The sequence below is a fragment of the Engystomops pustulosus genome, chromosome 9, assembly GCF_040894005.1.
Source record: "Engystomops pustulosus chromosome 9, aEngPut4.maternal, whole genome shotgun sequence".
NCBI lineage: Eukaryota > Metazoa > Chordata > Amphibia > Anura > Leptodactylidae > Engystomops > Engystomops pustulosus.
Genome location: NC_092419.1, coordinates 33770225 through 33791892, shown reverse-complemented (window position 1 = coordinate 33791892; position 21668 = coordinate 33770225). Strand labels below are relative to the sequence as shown.

Below are 21668 nucleotides of genomic sequence, written 5' to 3'. Positions count from 1 at the left end.
ATTGTGTGCGCCGAAGTCCTGGGGCAATTCGGCGCACATCGGAAATATTCTCAAAATCCGACGGAATTGTGGCCCAGCGGACCGTTAGTAAATGAGCCCCTATGTGTTTGGTACTAACTTCTATGACAAGTGCATTGTACAAATTTATATAGGGACCTATGTCGCAGTTTAGGCATCTGGTTCCTAGACAGTATTGGTGGGCACATACAGTTTATCATTGATTGGGTAGTGTAGGTTTTGGGATGATGCATCTCCTTGCAGAGACAACCAGCTGGTGGTCTCTGCAAGGAGCTGGGGAAAAGAATCAGACATACGCGATACAACCTGGGATAAGGTATGTAAATGGGCTCTTCAGTGGCACCTATTTAAACAAGCTGCTATGTGACTTAAGTTCTTAAAACAGATTTAAGAATTGAGGGCAGAGACTTCTCCAGTACATGCACATTAACGCTACATTGGAAATGTATAGGATTGGTGAAAAGACATTCAGTCAGACATTAAAGACAGTGGTAATGCTCATATACTCCAGTAGGGGGCAGATGCCACCATTGATATATTGAGCACCCATATCATGGATGGGGATAAAACAAAAATGTACATCAATCCCTTTAAAGGACATGGGTCAAAAGTGATAGGTCACAGACATTGCCTAAACTCCAGTACTGTTCTGTCTAAAAGTGTAAGCCAACAGAACAGGAACTTTTTTCATATTAAGCACAACTTTAATATGACCATGGTGCCGCGTTTACCCTTTTGACGTAATATCTATATGTTTACCCATTAATGTTTACTGCACTTTTCACTTATATCCTTCTTGTAAATATATATCCTGTGTTCTTTATAGGCCAGATGGCAATATAGTCTTTTTTGGAGTACCATTACTGATGTTTTTAAATATATGTGTCATTTTTATGCAATTTTTTCTAATTTAGTATTAAATTGTTAGACCTGAATACTCTTGATTTTTTTTTTTTTTTTTGTGGTTTTGTAGAACAGGAACTGAGTTTCTCAAACTATTGGGTACCTAAGAAGAATTTTTTTCTGGTGAGCCCAGAAAATCCCTTTAATGTCTAAGGTGCCTTATCAATGAGATGTATGGAGGTACAGTGCAAACCTATAAGATACAGCTGTGTGTAGCTTTAAAAAGTTGTGTGTGTGTGTATGACTTTAAAGGGAACCTGTCACCAGTTTTTATCCAACCAAACTATGAGTGCCGTCAGGTATGAAATATATCTAAATTCCCTCTTTTATGTGAAATCTCATCCATTTACCTATAAAAAATCTCCCATAAAGTCAGGCAAATATGACTCCTCCCATCCTATTTTCACATGACATGAATCAGGTAGTAGTAGTTGCAGGAGGAGAGTCACCTCTGAAGCCCCTATGTTTAGTTTTGTAGCACCTAAAAACAAGCTTCTTGTGTCTTGTTAAAGATAAGAATCTCATCTTTCAGATCCCATGGTGTATGATCCTGGGAGCTACTGAACGGCACATACAGTCAGCTTAAAAATTGTCAGGAATTGGATCTTAGCTTGTGTATCCAACCATGTCTGTATCTCTGGTTCTGTAGATCACAAATCCATAAGCCTGATTTGTTCTGAAAGATAAGATGCTGAACTGTGCTCTGTAGCATGTCTCTGGCTACAACAGAACAAAAGATAGGCACGCCTCCTGCAACCAATGACTCCTTTCATATGAAAAGGAGATGAGAAGAGTCATATTTGACTTTGAAGGAATTTTTTTTATAGGTAAACGGGTGAGATTTCACATAAAAGAGGAAATTCTAGAAAGGGCATTTCCTCCCCTGAGTTTAGTGGGGTAAAACCTGGTGACAGATCCCTAAAGGAGTGTACAAATGTTTCATAGATCGGGACATGATCACTGGCACCCCTTCCAGTCATAAGGATGCATGCACACTATCACTTTATTCCATCTTTATAGCATGGATAGAGATTGCCAAGTACACCCAGTGGCCATCATTACCAATCCATAGACCTGTAGAGATCATTCCATGCAGACAAGAGACACAATCACTCTTGTCCAAAATTGATAGAATTCCCACTAGTTGGACCCCCAGCGCTCATCCTATCCTGTGGATGTAATGACAGCTAAGTGATTTCACCATAATGGATTGGACACAATCAGTTATAGACCATAGTCTTCCTCAATACTGAGTAAGGAAATATGTAAAGGAACACATTGAAATCAGAATCATCTAGACCGATTTTTACAATGGTATAAATGGATTTTGATGACATAATTGTCTGCCTGCCTGCCAGTCCCTAGACATTTTTCTTCTTGTAGTGTTTGAACGCCAGTGGTCTCCATTAAAGGTAATCAAGGAGTTTCCTTTTGTAGGGAAGACAATGAATATTGAAGGTTCATTTTCACTGCAGGATAGAAAATTCTCTCGGAGAACTGACCCATGACACGGGGTCATTAGTCAAAGGCTTCTCCAAGAACATCTTCATTCCAGTTCTTCTTCCTCCAGTCTGTTAAGAGAACGTTTACTTTTCAGTCGTACATCTGCAGCATGGTGGTTAGAGGAAAAGCAAACACGAGAACCAGGGAACAATGGCTGATTGTAGGATAAGCGGCTCCTGCTTGGGTTCTTGTAAAAACCACCTTCTTCTGGATGACATGAACTTAAAGCAAAGAGACAGATTTGCTAACGTTAAAACCAACAACTATGTTTCCCATAGTTATTATTCACTTAGGGTGAAATGGAAGATCCAGAAATATGGATCAGATCCTGCTATTTTGGTCCACTTTTTGGTGTCTAAAAATGTTTAACATAAAAATCACTTTAAAGGAAACCTACCATGAGGAATCTACTACCAGAAGTAGATGTGATGGCAGATCCCTCTTCCCTGCCTCTGGCCTAATCTGTAATTTAATAATCCTGGCACCTAACTTGCTAAAAAAACTTTGTAACTTTGTAAAGTAACTGCAGAGGCTAGTGGGGTGTGGGGTAGCCTTAGCTCCCTGTGCCTGGCCAGTACACGCCCCAGTAGCTTCTGCCATTAATTAACATATTACTAAAAAAAGTTTTTAACAAGTTAGGTTCCAGTTTTATTAAATTACATATTTACCCGTTCACGAGCCCTCTCCATAGCCGGTAAGTCTTTGCTGCATATTGCAGCAAAGGCTTACCGGTAACACCCGCGATCGGTGCCAGCACCGATCGCGGGTGTTCTCCCGCTGATCTCCGCCATCTTTTCGAGGATCGCCGCTCCCCGAGACGTCATGGGGGAACGGCGATCCGTCGCCATGGTAGCCTCAGGTCTCATGAAGACCCGAGTCTACTTTGGGTTAACCCATGCATTACAATGTGCTATCAGCACATTGTAATGTATGAGGAGTAAAATCCCCATATACTGCCATACTGTAGTATGGCAGTATATGATAGGATCGATCAGACAACCTAGGGTTAAAGTACCCTAGGGAGTCTGAAAAATAGTAAAAATAAAAATAAAAAAAAGTTTAAAAAAAAATTATAATAAAAAACCCTAAAATCTCAAATCACCCCCCTTTCCCTAGAACTGATATAAATAAACAGTAAAAATCATAAACACATTAGGTATCGCCGTGTCTGAAAATGCCCGATCTATCAAAAAATGATAACAGTTTTTCACTGTGTTTAATCCCGTAACGGAAAATCGCGGCCAAAGTCGAAAATGACACTTTTTTGTCATTTTAAAAAAAAATTAAAATTCTATAAAAAGTGATCACAAGGTCGTACAGTCCTAAAATCAATAACATTGTAACCGTCATCAAAATCCGCAGAAAAACTACACCACCCACAGCTCTGTACACCAAAGTATAAAAAAGTTATTAGAGCCAGAAGATGGCAAAATCCCCCAAAAAATTTTTGTACAGGAGGTTTTAATTTTTTTAAATGTATGATAACATTATAAAACCTATAGAAACTTGGTATCCCCGTAATCGCACAGACCCAAAGAATAAAGTAGACATGTCATTTGGGGTGCACAGTGAAATCCGTAAGATCCAATCCCACAAGAAAACGGCACAAATGCGTTTTTTTACCAATTTCACTGCATTTGGAATTTTTTTCCTGCTTCCCAGTACACAGCATGGAATTATAAATGCCATCTCTATGAAGTGTAATTTGTTACGCAGAAAACAAGCCGTCACACAGCTCAGGACATGGAAAAATAAAAAAGTTATGGATTTTTGATCATGTGGAGTGAAAAATGAAAAAACAAAAAAGGGCCAGGTCCTGAAAGGGTTAAGGTAGAGGCAGCAGGAGGAATCTACCATCACATCTACTTCTAATAGTAGATTCCTCATGGTAGGTTTCCTTTAACCTAGAACTGTCATATTGTTACTAAGCCAACACATGTAAATTATAATTGCATACAAGAAAAGAAGAAAGATGTGAGAAAAGCCAGCCAAAAACTTATCTTTATTAGATAAAAACTCAAACAACCCAAACCCATAATAAAAACACTTCAAATAATTGTTGGTAGGGGCAGTGTCGGACTGGATTTCCTTAGGCCCACCAGAGAAAATCAATCTGGGGGCCCACTCCTCATTATCCCCCCAGGAAATACAGGCAGTCCCCGGGTTACATACAGGATAGGGTCTGGAGGTTTGTTCTTAAGTTGAATTTGTATTGAAGTCGAAACTGTATATTTTATAATTGAAGTTCTAGACAAATTTTTTTCTTGGGCCCAGTGACAATTGGAGTTTCAAAATTTTTGCTGTAATGGGACCAAAGATTATCAATAAAGCTTCATTACAGACATCTTACAGCTGATCATTATAGCCTGGGACTATAGTCAAGCATTCAGAGAGCTTCACCAGAGGTCACAGTGGGCAGAGGGGTCCGTCTGTAACTATGGGGTGTCTGTAAGTCGGGTGTCCTTAAGTAGGGGACCGCCTGTATACTCTATCAGCCTTCAAATTATGTTGTTTTCTGATGCACCTCTAGGGGGCCCATCGGAGGATCCTCTGGTACTCTGGTGGGCCAGTCCAACACTGGGTAAGGGTAAGGTGGTCCCACCAACTATCTCCCACAGCACCTCGGTGTAAGTATCAAATACTAGAGGGTGTTTACAAAAATAAATCAGTAACAAAACATGAAAAAAGTCACCAGAGTAACCCAATCCAGTCAGTGGTGCACGGAGCACTACGCGCTTTTGTCGCTAATTGCGGACTACCTCAGGTAGAAAGTGTTACTAGCAGAGTCAAAGCTTCACAAATAATTATATTTTTTACTCTAATCTCATTCTAGTCACCATTCTTTCCACCTGTATGTAAATCAGCTCATACTAGCCAAGGTGTTGGTAATAACCCCCCCCCAAAAAAAAAGGTTAGCAGCTTTTTGGCTTGTATGCCTCTAGAGAGCACATTATGGCAAATGTTTATCCTTCAATAAAAATATGATGTCATATTTGCCTGACTTTGGGGGAATTTTTTTATGGGTAAATGGGTAAAATTTCACATAAAAGAGAGAATTCTATACATTACATATCCTATTATTTAGCTACCTGAGGGAGTTTAGTGGGGTAAACACCTGGTGACAGGTTCCCTTTAAAGGAAACCTACCATTTAGAATGGCAGGGTTAAGCTGTAAGTACCGAGCACCAGCTCAGGGTGAGCTGGTGCCGGTACTTACTTTCGTTAGTGTTATAATCCGTGGTATCGCGGTTTTAACACTTTTTAAACTTTAGAGCAGAAGGGGCTTCGGCGCTGCGCGCGACCGTGTGCGTGCAACATCTCCGCTATTTCCTATGTAGGCGCGCGCACGATCGTGCGCACGCAGCGCTGAAGCCTCTTCTGCTCTAAAGTTTAAAAAGTTTTAAAACCGCGATACCACGGATTATAACACTAACGAAAGTAAGTACCAGCACCAGCTCACCCTGAGCTGGTGCTCGGTACTTACAGCTTACCCCTACCATTTTAAATGGTAGGTTCCCTTTAAAGGAGTGCACAAATGTATCTTTCAATAGAAATATGATGAATTCCATTTACTGACAGCAAGAAAATATCCTGCAACGGGCTCAATGCTTGTATGGATATGTGTATGCAAATAAAGACACACATGTTACCACTGAGCAGATCATGGTTGGGGACAGCACTGACATAGAGCAGGGGGGGTCATAATGGGCTCAATTACAAAGCAGTAAGTTTGATATAAGGTAGGGAGATATCAATATATTGATATGTGATAAATAGATGATATGATATAGATGGTTGAATAGAAGATAAATTATATATGTACTATGTATATAATCTATATGGGGACATTAATTATAGGCTTAATTATAAGTGGACCAGCGTATGATTCTGTGCCCATCCCACCACATGTTGAATCAATCAGGAGGATCCAGGATCCATTATAAATCCTGGTGGGGCACATCGGGGCACTCCTACGCCAGGTCTGACCTTTCCGAGAGGGGGAAGAAGTTGCAATACCCGGCCTCTGCACCAGGCTTGTTTTTAGACACTACAAGTAGTGATAAATGTGGCTCATGATGAATAGATATGCGATAAATATATAGCTGAATCGATAAATAGATAGAATTCTTGATGCATTTAGGAATTAAGAATGGTGTGAACAATGGCCAATGTCTGACCTATGAAATTATTGCAGAGAATTGGACTGGGGGTCCAAGCTGCAAAGTAGTGGACTGGTGTGGGCCATTCTAACTATCTATCTATCTATCTATCTATCTACCTATCTATCTATCTATCTATCTATGTATCTATGTATATATCTATGTATCTATCTATCTATCTATCTCTCATATCTATCTATCTCACTATTCATTTACTGTATCAGCCATCTATCTAATTATTAATCCATACTATAACTATTCATCTACTCCATCTAACTATCTCCTATCTATATATCATCTATTTCACTATTCATCTACTCTGAAGTGGCAAACTCTGTGCAGCGCTGTGTATATATAATATATATCTTTCCATCATCTATTAGTCTATCTATCATTAGTCACTATTCATCTAGAATTGTGAAAGTCCAAGGCAGCACTGTGTGACCAATGAGGCTGGGTGCAGGTCCATGGCTTTTCAGGCATAAACCTCTTCTATAGATAAATACCGTAGATGAAAAGTGAGATAGATAGATAGATAGATAGATAAATATGGATGAATAGTGAGATAGACGATAGATAAATAGATGAAAAGTGAGATAGATAGATAGATAGAAATAGGAAAAACAGGCAGCACCACCAAATTTATTTCATCTTGAAATAAATTTTCACCTGAATTTTTACTGAAATCTGGGAGTGCTGCCTGTTTTTCCTATTTCTATCTATCTATCTATCTATCTATCTATCTATCTATCTATCTATCTATCTCACTTTTCATCTATTTATCTATCGTCTATCTCACTATTCATCCATATTTATCTATCTATCTCACTTTTCATCTACGGTATTTATCTATCTATCGTCTATCTCACTATTCATCCATATCTATCTATCTATCTATCTATCTATCTATCTATCTATCATCGCCTATCTATCTCTATCATCTATCTATCTCTATCATCTATCTATCTATCTATCTATCTATCTATCTATCTATCTTCCTATCTATCTATCTATCTATCTATCTATCTATCTTCTACCCATCCTTCTATCATTACTTTTCCTTGATGAGACTAGAAGTGCAGCATGTCCCTGGGTCCAGGAGCTGTTCATCCCTCCAGCATCCTCTCCCTGCAGCAGCCGGGGGGCTGTGTCTCCAGCAGAAGGGGCAGTCTGGAGAGTGTGGGGAGGGGTCTCGTATAGAGCAGCAGTGAGGAGGAGGCAGTACAGGGGAGAGGTGTGAGGCTAGGGGAGTGCACTTGGCTGCCTCTCTCCAGTCTTGTGTATTATTGTACAGGGGACTGAACGCTTGGATTGCTGGGAAGAAAGGAGAAGGGGCTTGAGTCTGTGGAGCCATGGAGCAGAGCCCTCTCCCATCTTCACAGCCCCCCATGTAGGAGAAGCTTTTGTCGTAATGGTCTTGGATCTTCACCGGCACCAAGAACATGGATGACAAGTCCAACAAGCTTCTGCTGGCTCTGGTCATAGTCTTCCTCTTTGCTGTGATCGTCTTGCAGTATGTGTGCCCAGGCAGTGAGTGCCAGCAGCTCAGGCTCCAAGCCTTCAGCTCCTCACTGGTGGACCCCTACTGGGCAGAGGATGAGAGCCCTGCCAAATTTATGCCCAAATTCAATTTCACCGTGGACGACCTGCTGAGGAAGGTGGACTTCAACATCAATGGGGACGACCTCATTGTGTTCCTGCACATCCAGAAGACTGGGGGCACCACGTTTGGTCGCCACCTGGTCAGGAACATCCGCCTGGAGCAACCTTGTGAGTGCAAGGCTGGTCAGAAGAAGTGCACCTGCCATAGACCAGGCAAGAAGGAGACCTGGTTGTTCTCCAGATTCTCTACTGGATGGAGCTGTGGGCTGCATGCAGACTGGACAGAACTGACCAACTGTGTCCCTGCAGTGGTGGACAACAAGAAGGAGATCAAGATGAGACCCCTGAGGTGAGTGACTCCTCTCCATAGCCCTGACCCAATGTGCCTGGTGCTGAAACTTTACTATACATCAGTAGGTGTCACTGCTATATACAGCACAGAGCTGCTGCTGCTCCTGCTGCTGATGGAGGAATTTTTCACATCACTTGTTCCAGAGCAGAAAGGTTAACCCTGTAATCCTTCCAATATTGTCTTCAGCAACTTCCCACCACTGCTGGAGGACACAACATTGCAGGAGATACAATGTAGCATCATGCTGATATTATACTTTATTGTCACTGGTTCTGTAACTATTAATAAAAATCAGAGGAAATGCTGGAAAGCAACTGATCCTGAGCAAGGACCACAAGAGCTCACAATCTAGAGAATCTATTTAGAGGAGTTTTTGTATCTATCTATCTATCTATCTATCTCATATTTATGGATCTAACTCAAATCTATCTTTCTTATATCCATTTAACTCTCTAACGCTCTATTTCTATCTATATCTATATTTCCATGCCATATCTATATTTTTATCTAGAACTATCCATCCAATGTCTATCTATCTATCTATCTATCTATCTATCTATCTATCTATCTATCTATCTATTTATCCCATATCTATTTATCTATTTATTCCATATCTATCTATCTATCTATCCCTAACTCTGTCTATATATATATCTAATGCCTATCTACCTACCTATCTGTTTATCTACCTATCTATGCATTATCTATCTATTTATCTTACTATCTATCTAGACTCTATCTCTATCTATGTAAAAAAGCAAAAAACTGCAGCACAGTCAACAAAAAAAATAGAATAGGGTGCTATCCCTAAGCCTACCCCAAAAAATAAGTAGCACATGTAGCTAGATTTACTATCTATCTATCTATCTATCTATCTATCTATCTATCTATCTATCTACTATCATCTATCTATCTTTTCCTTTAGTATTGCATGCTTTTTTTTGCATCGTGACTCAGAAGCATTCGGCTGCAGTGGCAAAGAGTAAAATTACAGTAAAACAAAAGGAGGTTCTGTTCAATATTTAATACAATACATAACGTTGCATCAAGTTGGTTCAAATATTTCCACCATTTTGGATTTTTTTTAAAAGATCTATTTCACTCTTAATCTCCAGTGTTGTCATCCTAAAAATCTCAATATTCATCACTGCCCTAAAAAAAAATGTTAAGATTTTTTTTTGTTGTTGTTGGAAGCTTATGTTTTGCCCTATCTAGCTGGGCCTGCAAGGGTTAAACTCAAATTTTGTTTCGTTTTTATTGATTTTTTTGTTTTGTACTACTTTCTTATTTTATTGAACAGCCGCAGTCTTTCTGCACAAAGCTCCTCCGAATATTCATGTGGTCCCCCCCCCCCCCAGTATGTAAAATACAGGTCTAGAAATCCCCTGCATGTCTATGAGGATGGATGCACATTGATAAAAGCATGAAGTATCCTGTGCAGAGGTTGTGTCTGGGATATGATCTGGGGGTGAGCTAATTAACACCAATGATAATAAACATTTCATCTCCCGCCATAAATGTATTGCTCTGTGCGCTGAATATTAAATTTAGCAGGAACGTGCTTTGCAGATTAAGGACAAGTCTGTGCGGAGGGGCAGGTGAGCTAAAAACCTGCCAAGATCCTCTGCCTGAGACCTCGCTGGCTGCAACTTCCTAGGGCTAGCCACAGGAGTCCTGAGCAGCATACCCGTCATATCAGATGTAGCAGAGCTGAGTATGTCATTCCACAGAGTTATCACAATATCACAATGTAGCGTGCATGCGTTTTACATGGGACTGCATGCAAATCTGCTGCATTATTATAAAATAATAACGATAACACCAAATCTTCATTTCTATAGCGCCATCATATTCTGTAGCGCTGTACGGATCACAAACAAAATTAGACGTTACAGAGTAATCGGATGTTGGAATAGGATTGAGGGCCCGGCTGGCAAGAGCTTACAATCTATTTAACAATGAAAACGTTTGCCTAAATATGAAACCATAGACCTAAGTAAGAGTATTGCGATATTCCAATATACCGTAACAGCGTGCGTTGTACAGAGAGAGAGAGTGCGTGACCGTAGATGATGTCTGGCTCTACAGTACATGGGAATTTTCCGTACCAGTAAAATGATACAAAGAAGATTCATATTTTTAACCCTTTCGCCAGTGAATCGACTCCCTAATATTTTATAATTTCATAATCTGCATAATTCGCTCTTTACGTGACAGTTCCGCTAGTTTCAAGGAGATCACTTTGACAGCACAGGGATGGGGGCGTGCGTTCATCAGAAAAAAAAAAAACTTTATACAGATTTGTTTCACCCTGAATTATGCTGCTACCATATACAGGATATGACCCACTTGGAAGATAATAGTAACTGTCTCCTTCCTTAAAGGGGTTGTCCACTTTCAGCAAATAATGGATATTGTTTGTGTAAGGAAAAGTTATCCAATTTGTCAATAGACTTTCTTACGGTTTTCTAGATCTCTGCTTGCTGTCCTGTTATAGAAAGCTTCTGTGTTTATTTCCAGTGGATAGAAATCTGTCCATGGTGATGTGATGGACACGCAAATGCACAAGCCATTATTATCACAGAGAGTAATAGGAGTTGTGTGATACTAATGGCTCGTGCACTCGTGCACCTGCGTGTCCATCAGGACCGATTTCCATCTACTGGAAGTAAAAATAGAAGCTTTTATAGCAGGACAGCAAGCAGAGATCTTGAAAACCGTGAGGAATTAATACAGAAAGTATATTGGAAAATTGAATAACTTTTCATTACACAAGCAATATCAATTATTTGCTGAAAGTAGACAACCCCTTTAATTTTCCTTTTGGCTCAATATATCCTGGCTTTATAATCTTGGGGTATTTTGAGCCAAGTGGAAAGGTAAAGAAAGGACTTATATTATAATGTATTTATAGTCATTTATTCATAATCAAATCACAGAATCTGAATATAGGAGTTGTATAAGGTATCTCTATACATCTTTATATATTGTCATGACCCTCTAGTGGACTGCATTCATTTCTATGGAAAGCAAGATAAATTGTTGTTCTACCCGTTTTTTGAAATTCTATTTTTATTGGGTGGTCCCCAAAAAATGAATCCCCTTTTCTAATTTAAGATGGATCACTTGCTCAAACAATAAAAACACTTGGAAAAAGTGAAATTAGAAATCTCCCTCCAAAAAAAAAAAATTAGCACCAGTTTTCTGCTAGACACAGTTGGCCAGTACAGTACCGACAATGCAATCTGCATGGCCAGATGTGATGTTTTTTTTATTTTTTAGTAATTGCTAAAAAAAATTTATGTCTATTATTTGTGTTAATAGTGATAATTCTAATCAGAGTCAATAATAACAAAGGTTAAAAGTCTTTTTGAGATTTCCCAGGCCTTCCCCAGTTCTGCAGAAGATGCTACTAGCCCAGTTTGGGGACTGCTCGAGACCTCCCTATAGCCCCAGGTAAAAGCTGAAACAAGTGAATAATAGCAATAAAAGTAATAATGACAATAAATGGCATAGAATAAAAAATAGACCTATGATACATAAGTTTTTAGTAAAGGATCCCAAAAAGACAGCAGGTCAATGGCTTTGGTTTCAGCGAACCACAACATTTTGGTATCCACTCACTGGATCCATATATACACGTGTTCATGTCATGTATCAGATACAACAGTAAAGTCTTTTCAATGAAACATCAATTCTTTTGCATCTACATCACTAAACGCTTATACTGGATGCCCGTCCTCCCATCTATAAATCTGTGCTGTATGTATACATTATATACTGTAGCTGTCTGAATGTACAATTCCCATAAGTACCGTAACTGAGGTGTAATGTGCAATTTCTAATAGAACACAGATCAATCTTGTTAGCTTTTACCAGGTTAGGTGGATGGTGCTGTAAAACCTTTACAGACAGAGACAAACAGAAAGTCTTTGAGATGTACAAATCTATCTATGTATCTCTCATATCTATCTATCTATCTATCTATCTGTCTGTCTGTCTGTCTGTCTGTCTGTCTGTCTGTCTGTCTGTCTGTCTATCTATCTATCTATCCATCCATCCATCTATATATCTATCTCTCATATCTATCTATCTATCTATCTATCTATCTATCTATCTATCTATCTATCTATCTATCTATCTATCTAAGTTTCCAAAAACAGGCAGCACTCCAAGTTAGTGACAAAAAGCGATGGGGTGTCTTTATTCCATGTGCAACGTTTCAGCTCACACAGAGCCTTTATCAAGCATGCTTGTAAAAATGGCCTGTTGGTGCCCACTCACTCTCAACAACCACAATATAGTAAGGGCACAAACTATGGGCCACATTTATCACTTTTGAGCGCCTAAGTGTAGTAGTTGCACTGTTTTGCCAGAATTATCACAAGCTACAACCATCTGTGATAAGTATATTTCCTGCCTCTTATTAATCACTTAATTTTGGCGCAGTTTAGGCGCAATGTTAGATTCAGGCACTTACATGTGATCCTGCTACAAGCTCCTCTCTGCTTCTCCCACAGCCCAGAATGAAGATAACACTCACAGCAGCACCCAGGTGTGTGACACCCTGCACCCAGTGACCTCCTCAGCAGGGGCTTCTACTGGAGGGGATCCCCCAGTGCTGGTCTCCTGCTGCACCCCTGTAATTCTGCACAGTATCCCCCTCAGAAACTGTGCAGAATTACATGGGAGACACTTGTATGTCGTATCTGCAAACTTCTGCAAACTTGTGCAAAGTTCTCCTCTCTCTTGCTCTGAGCTCAGCGTTTTGCAGAATGTTTTGTAAATAGAATGTGATGAACTGTAAATAGAGTCTTCAGCTCCTGTCTGCAGAGTATCTAATGTATCTATTATATGTTCCAGTGTCTGGCTGAGCTCTGCTGCTAGAAATGAGCTGTTCTGCAAAGGGGCTCAGTGCTTTCTTCTCAGATAACGCCACCTTCGGGCTGGAGTGTTTTTGCGCCTGTTTTTGCGCCTAAATGAAAACGTTGCAAGTGATGAATATCATTAGGCGCAGCAAAACATCTGGATTGGTAAGATAGATGGTTATTTTTGCTGCGCGGCTAGTTTGGCATTTAATCGCAAAAATGGCGCAAAAACGGTGCGCCTGAATGTAAAGGCGCAAAAACAACAGAAAAAACTAGTGATACATGTGGCCCTATGTATCTCAAATATCTATCTATCCATCCACCCATCCAGGGTCGGCTCCAGGTTTCAGTAGGCCCCTGGGTGACAGAGCCTCAGTGGGCCCCTTTGGCGTACACACATGACGGCATCAAAAATTCATCAACTAAAACTTGCGTTCCTATAATATTCCCTAGTTTATCTTAGCAATCAGAACCCTCATGGTTATTTTATATAGAACCCCCTCACCCCCTATGGATTCATTAGATACAGACCCCCTCACCCCCATGGATTCCTTACCTACAGCCTTATGACAACCCCCCCAGCAGTTCTGGGTCCGGGCACTTGCCTAGGTATGCCCAGTGCTGGCGCTGGCCCTGTGCCTATCTATATTGATAGATCACCTTATGCCCCGCCATATATAGCTTGCACCCGCCATTTTATTTCCTTTCCATTGTGCTGCTTGAATTTTCTCTATTTCATCCATCTATCTATAACTTAGCTATCTGTCATTCCACTTATTTTTTTTTTACTTACCATCGCTATGACAGCCCTTCTTTTGGGTCAGATACACCAAATTTATTTTCAACAGAAATGATTGAATCCTGACAGATCCTATTGACTTGCATAAGCGCCCATTAGATTTCCATGGGGACTCATATTTTTAAATATAAGACATTCAAATGTATTTCTCTCTGTGTAAGGAATAAGTGCACCCTGTTGATAATCTGTACCACAACCCATACTGCTTGTGTGAACAGAGCCTAATATACAGTATATGAATTGGTGCAGCTTTTTCCTATTAAGTTCTATTTGACTACTTCCTTTTCATCATATGTTAATTCTTTGTTATATTGCTGTATGTTATGTTGTGTCATGACTTAGTAGACCGCTGGTTGGTTGTATGTGCTATTATTATAACTTTGTATTCTATATACTGAATGTGGAGCTTGGTAAATATTGGATCTGCAAATCGATTTTTACAAGCAGAATAATGACGTGAAAGCCAGGGCTGGTAATGTGCTATAGTAAAATGATAGTTGTGGGTAATAAAATATAAATTAGCTGGTTTATTCTTTAATCATTCAATTTTATATATCCAATTGTTTAGGCTTCTTTGTAGAGTTTAGTTTGAGTATCTTACTTAAAGGGTCTACCATCAATATCCATCATGATGAACCAGGGACACTTAGTCATAGATCCAGGCACGGTGACTGTGGTAATATTCTTATATCTATTATCTATAGCCTCCTTACTTCTAAAATCAAGTTTTAAAATTATGCTAATGAGTCTACCCTAGCCCTCAGTGAGCAGGAAGTGCTCATTGCACAAGTGTTGAGGGGGAGTGAGAGTGAGACAGTGTAACAGCCTGTAAGGTCAGATCACAGAGCCTCTCAGGCTCATTGGCATAATTTTAAAGGTTGATGTTAGAAGGAAGGAGGCCATGGATAAGATATATAAGAGGATTACCACAGTCACGGAGCCTGAATCTATGAGTAAGTGTCCCTGGTTTATCACGATGGACTTTGATGGGAGATTTTCTTTAAAATGGTTGAAAATGATGAGATAATTTTGACCTAAATCTGTAAAGTAAGGATGACTACACATATTTGGCTGTGCACCTTATGGTTAAGGGAACATAATTGAGGCAGCAGCACTGTGGATAAAGTTTAGCTGTTTTATTCACTGAGGAAAGGAATCAATCGTGAAATCGAAACTTACTATATATCATCCGTGAATAAAGCTGCTACACTTACTGTACATCTTTCAAAATAAATGAATAGTTAAAGTGAATACAATAACTTTGTCTTATAGGAAACTGCTTCCTTGTCCACTTACTGTGACTCTTATCATCCTTCTCCTTCACACCTAATTTGCTTTTCATTCTCAAATATTTGATGAATTCCATCTTACTAACAAGAGAGACAGAAGCTGATGTATCAGATTACATAAAAGCTCTATGCGGAAAGGAGGGGGCGTTTTTACTCACCAGCTATGAGAGGACTGGAAATTCACACACTAAGGGCCACATTTACCAAAACTAATGCAGTCTGTACTATCTGCAATGTGCAGAGGGCGCCAGATTCCTGAATTGCGGTGCATGGTCTTCCTTAATCTTGCGCCTTGTTAATTGTGCACCATTTTTTTGGTGCACTTTGTTCATGCTGCAGAATTGTGCTGCATGTCAGTAATAAATGTGGCGCTAACTCCAACTAAGCAGTAACAGCCCCTTTTGGTGCACATTTTTTGTGGCCGCGACACAAAATTGGTGCACTTTATAAATACATGTGCAAGCAGTTTGCACGTTCTTTTCGGTGCAAAGTCAGAGAAAAAACTGGCGCAAAAGAAGAGTGGCTCACTCGTATCCCCTAATTTAGAATACATGCATACCCATGAGCCTGTGTATGTGGGTATTGGGTGGAAGGAGCTGTCAATCGACAAGTGTTGGCTGACAACTAATGCGTGTAACCAGCTTAAAGGGGTATTCCAGGAATTCTTGAAAACTTTTGGTGGACTGGGCAGGGATTGCAAAAGAAAAAAAAACACTGACTCTCTAGTTCTCATGTAGGAGCTTATGTGTCTTTTTATTTTAATTTCTTTTCTCTCCTTGTTTTGTTTTGCTCTGCAAAAATGTGCAAAACAGCGTGCACTGATGTTCATCGTGCACTGGTTTTCCTGCTTTGTCCTTTGAACTGCACCTGCTGACAGATGTTGGCACATGGTTAATCATGGGTTGCATCAGAAATTGTGCAGATTTCAGAAATTGCACAGATTTGTGCAAAAAAGAATATGGAATATCTCAAGGAAATCAGTCAAAGGATAAATCAAAGAACAGAACTGCGCTAAAAATACACAAACGGAAATTGCAATACTAAAGCCCCTTTCACACACCCCACCGGCAGTATGCTCCCCGTACTATACCGTTTTTAGATGGGTAGCATACAGCCACATTCATTTCAATGCGCACTACGGCCATCCATTTACATGCCGGTATTGTCCATTGTACTGTACCTTGAGCAAAACGTAAAAAAAAAAAAAGAATGTGTCCTATTTTCTCCTCTATTTCCATTCCGTATGCCCCAGAGAAGTCTATGGAAATGTTTAAAATACAGGTTGGATACGTGCTGCATACGGTTGTGCACCTTATGGAGACCAGAACTAGTGGGAGATGCATTCTGTCAGCCATCTTTTTCCAGCCGTATTTTATACGGATAAGGTACAGATACAGTGACATACATTCACATATGGATGAAAAATCATACAGCACAGAAATACAGGACTGGAGAAATTATATGTTTGTGTATAAGGCAGGGGTGTAACTAGAGGAGGCAGGGTCTCATAGCAAACTTCTGAATAGGGCACCCCTCCCCCTTCAGAAAATATAGATAATTGTATTTATGAAATTACGTATACATTTATACACAGATCTGTCCCAGTAGCTGCGGACCACATGGGAGAAGTACATGGCAGGAATTGGACATGAGAGATCCCTAGTCCTGTCATTCTGCTGTCCCCTGACATTTCATGCTGTGTACAGTGGAAGATGTGACCTGTTATATGCATATTATACTGTACAATGTTCAGCATAATATGTATATAATGAAGCACTTTATTCACTTTTTTGTGTTAGGTTGGATGCCGTGGCCCCCTGACTCTCCGGGCCCCATGGCAACTGCTATGGCTGCTACCTCTGTAGTTACGCTCCTGGTGAAAGGGGCCTAAGATACATTTGGCTCTTAGTGCTAGTAGCGTGTGGTTATGGGCTTGTTTAGGCCAATATCTCTCCTCTTTGGACAATTAGATGTTACTATAGAGGAAGTGACATTCTTTAGTAAGCGGGAGACCACATTTTGGCCGGATAGGGACATGTGATCCTTTCAACATCTTTTTTTCCCCCAGACTTCAGATGCCTATGCTGGCAAAAACCAGCCCCTAATAAGTTTTCCATAATTCCTTTAAAACGTCAAATATTAGAGGAATAAAGAAGTCTACGGTTGCCTATGATACTCTAACTGCACGGCTCATTTCTTAGAATCCTCATAGAAAATGAATACAATGAAGTGATTGGTTGCGGAGCGCAGTAACTTTACTTTTTCTCTGATCAGTTTTCATCAATCTTCCCCATCACATTTGTTATTCTATTATATAGGGATTATATGTGGAATGTCTCCTTCTCTTGGATACAAGGTTATGTAATATTGTGTATTCCAAGGTGGATTTGTTATTAACACCTCAGCAGAACACATTTGTTATGGTGGACACAGTCCTATAGCTCTGTCACATAACGCACCTTACATGCGGCTCATAAAAGATCACCTGTGTGCTTGTCATCGGCATGAACAATGTGTAGCAAATGTATTACAGCAGATGTATTACCGGCATGAGAACGCTGGACTACGCACATTGAAGAAGCCGGCTCTGAGGGATCTGTCCAGTTCACACTACACTGATTCCAATATACTTTTTATACAATGTGTCAATTTGGGGTCAAAAAATAAAATACAGATATAAGTGATTTGCAATTGGTTTATTGAATATAACGGGAGTGCCCCTTTAATGTGCAATTACCCTTTTATTGTAAAGTCATTGACACAACAGATTTGGATAAATCCCCTATGACCAATTCTGATGATTATAGAAAGACATGAAATTGCCTGGGATTTACAATGCCATGAAGATATTGGTGATCCTTGATCTGAATCTCTTTGTGTTATGAATATGATATTAAAGAAACATAAAGGAAAGTATTGATAAAAATTAAATTTTATATTATCAGTAGTGATGTAATGACGGGTCAGTGTTATCTATAGAGAGGTCATTATACAGAAAGGGGGAGGAGATAAGCTGTGACATCATCTATTGTCAGTAGTGATGTAATGATGGGTCAGTGTTATCTATATAGAGATCATTGTACAGGGAGGGGGAGGAGATAAGCTGTGACATCATCTATTGTCAGTAGTGATGTAATGACAGGTCAGTGTTATCTATAGAGAGGTCATTATACAGAAAGGGGGAGGAGATAAGCTGTGACATCATCAATTGTCAGTAGTGATGTAATGATTGGTCAGTGTTATCTATATAGAGATCATTGTACAGGGAGGGGGAGGAGATAAGCTGTGACATCATCTATTGTCACTAATGATGTAATTATGGGTCAGTGTTATCTATATAGAGGTCATTGTTCAGGAAGGAGGAGATAAGCTGTGACATCATCAATTGTCAGTAGTGATGTAATGATGGGTCAGTGTTATCTATATAGAGGTCATTGTTCAGGAAGGAGGAGATAAGCTCTGACATCATCTATTGTCAGTAGTGATGTAATGAAGGGTCAGTGTTATCTATATAGAGGTCATTGTACAGGGAGGGGGAGGAGATAAGCTGTGACATCATCTATTGTCAGTAGTGATGTAATGATGGGTCAGTGTTATCTATATAGAGGTCATTGTTCAGGAAGGAGGAGATAAGCTGTGACATCATCAATTGTCAGTATTGATGTAATGATGGGTCAGTGTTATCTATATAGAGGTCATTGTACAGGGAGGGGGAGGAGATAAGCTGTGACATCATCTATTGTCAGTAGTGATGTAATGATGGGTCAGTGTTATCTATATAGAGGTCATTGTACAGGGAGGGGGAGGAGATAAGCTGTGACATCATCTATTGTCAGTAGTGATGTAATGATGGGTCAGTGTTATCTATATAGAGGTCATTGTACAGGGAGGAGATAAGCTGTGACATCATCTATTGTCAGTAGTGATGTAATGATGGGTCAGTGTTATCTATATAGAGGTCTATGTATATGTGTATTTATACATGTATATATATATATATATATATATATATATATATATATATATATATCCCTGTACCCATCAGGAGCTGAGCCTTACAGCTATATTGGTATTTAACTTATCATGTAGAACATCATAAAACACACACAAATTGTGCTTGAATTACTTTTGATTGTATTTCTACTACGCAGAAAAATGTATAAAAAGTAATCAGGTTTTATTTGCCTAAAAGCTGCACAAATGATACCTTTCAGTGAAAAAAATCAATTTCCTATTATGCTCAATCCACAGAGAAAGAAAAAGTTTTTGAAAGCAACAATGCATAAAAATTGCGCTATACCTTGCACCATTCCTGTCCGAGGCTATAGCTATTGCACTGGCTATATAAAAACCCCCAAGCTGGCCCACCACGCCTCCTAGTAGGGCCCCCTTCATGCCCACTGCATTCTGTAAATGGACACTTCAATATGTGTTTCTATGACTCAAATATCTTTTTTTTTTCAAATACAGATTTTTTTTTAAATTCATAATCCCCACAAAAATTATTAACCACTCAGATGTACTGTACAATTATGCTGTTAAAAACTACAATTTGTCCCATAAAAACAAACCCTCATGACAAAATAAAAAAAAAGTTATGGCCTTGGGAATAGGATGTAATAATAATTTAAATTTTTTTTCTTTAAATTGCATTTTCATCAAGGCCCAAAGCAGGCCAGACATGAAGGGGTTAATGTATCATGTATTAAAAACGTAGTCGATATCTGGTTATCCTGTAATTACAGGGTGACATTTTTTTTTTTTGTCAAGGTTTAGTCATTCCCTTTAAGTATTACCCATTCGTTACTCAGTGGGTCTATAATAAGAGAGTGAGTGCCGTTATCATTAACCCTATACTTAGTGTGTAGAATTTTCTTCCGGTTCACTTAGGGTTAGAATTTTCTTTAGTGAAATTGTCTTGATTTTTCTCAAAATTGTCGGGATAATTTGTATGTTTTTGTACGTAATTAAGTAGCTTCATTTTCCTGCACTTAGCAAAGACTTTCCAAGAGAATCAGTCCTGTGCATTAACCACTCTACGTGACTGGCATACCGTGCCGGGCGGCTTGGAATGACACCGTGGCCTAATTACACAAACATCACTGGCGAAGTAAATGGGCACGTTGTAGAGAGGCACCAGGTGATGCGTGGAAATCAGACAGCGCCATTCTTTAGGTGCTGTCTACCTGTCATTTACCATATTCGGGGGGGGGGGGGTTGTTTTTTGTATACTATGTTATACTCCGATGCTTTAAAGTATGAGTTGGTTTCTTTAGGAGGCCATGATTGTTTACTTTGCTTTTTGCTTTTTCTCGACAAACTAGAGAATATAACTTCATTATAATTGCACTTTCTACTTCTGGCGTATTCCACGGTGCTGTCCAATTAGAGAAGCTTATTCTGGTGCATGAGCCGGTGCCCCAGAGGAGCTCACAATCTAAGCACACTGGCAGATCCAGTAAGACTAGCTTGCAAGATAATTAAACCCATATGATCTGGAGCATACAAACTCCTTCACTAGTTTGTCTGCGAGTCGTCGTTGCAATTCACATGATGCAATGGGAGTAGCAGATGGTTTAACCCAAGTCACACAATGTAGAGTTATTTATAAAGAGAGAAGCAAATCCTTGAAGTGAGAGGTGAAGTCTCAGTGGTGTATGTATTATATTCAGTATCCCAGAGAATTCTATTTTTACCTGTTTTTATCTCTCTTGTATGTAAACAGTGTTCTATAATGGCGGTATATAGCGCTATCTCACTGCATTTCAAATAAGAGCCATTAGCTGGATCAGTTTTGATAAGAGAAACCATGACCAGTGGTAGATATTCCCAAGAAGATGGAACTCTAAGCTTTCCAACCCTAATACAAAATTTGTACCAGTATCCACCATATGCCATTGGGGTCTCATAATAATTAATCAATATAATTAAGACCATTTTTTTTATTACAGGTTTTAATTTTTAACAAAAAGTACAGAAAATATTAGAAGATTACAAAGGGATAAATTCTACCTGCTTGGTCTTACACTTAAAGAAGCCCCATATAGACCTAATGGGGCTTATTTACTAAGGGTCACGGAACGCACTTTTGTTGGACTGTTCATGGTTTTTGGGATTTGCGCCGCTGGGTCATTTAGCAGGGGACTGTGTCGCACGCGACGGATTCGGAGTGCG

General features: G+C 39.5%; 2 protein-coding genes across 2 annotated transcripts in view; both read left to right on the top strand.

Annotated features, from left to right (window-relative positions):
• LOC140077158 (P2R1A-PPP2R2A-interacting phosphatase regulator 1-like) overlaps positions 1 to 21668 on the top strand; it is a 981687-nt gene that overhangs the window by 886416 nt on the left and 73603 nt on the right. The gene's annotated exons all lie outside the window — the stretch shown is intronic.
• HS6ST2 (heparan sulfate 6-O-sulfotransferase 2) overlaps positions 7802 to 21668 on the top strand; it is a 228843-nt gene continuing 214976 nt past the window's right edge. Inside the window, exon 1 of the mRNA XM_072124074.1 lies at positions 7802 to 8535. Within this exon, the coding sequence (XP_071980175.1) occupies positions 8027 to 8535 (509 nt within the window). The 5' untranslated portion in view covers positions 7802 to 8026. The remainder of the gene's footprint in view (positions 8536 to 21668) is intronic.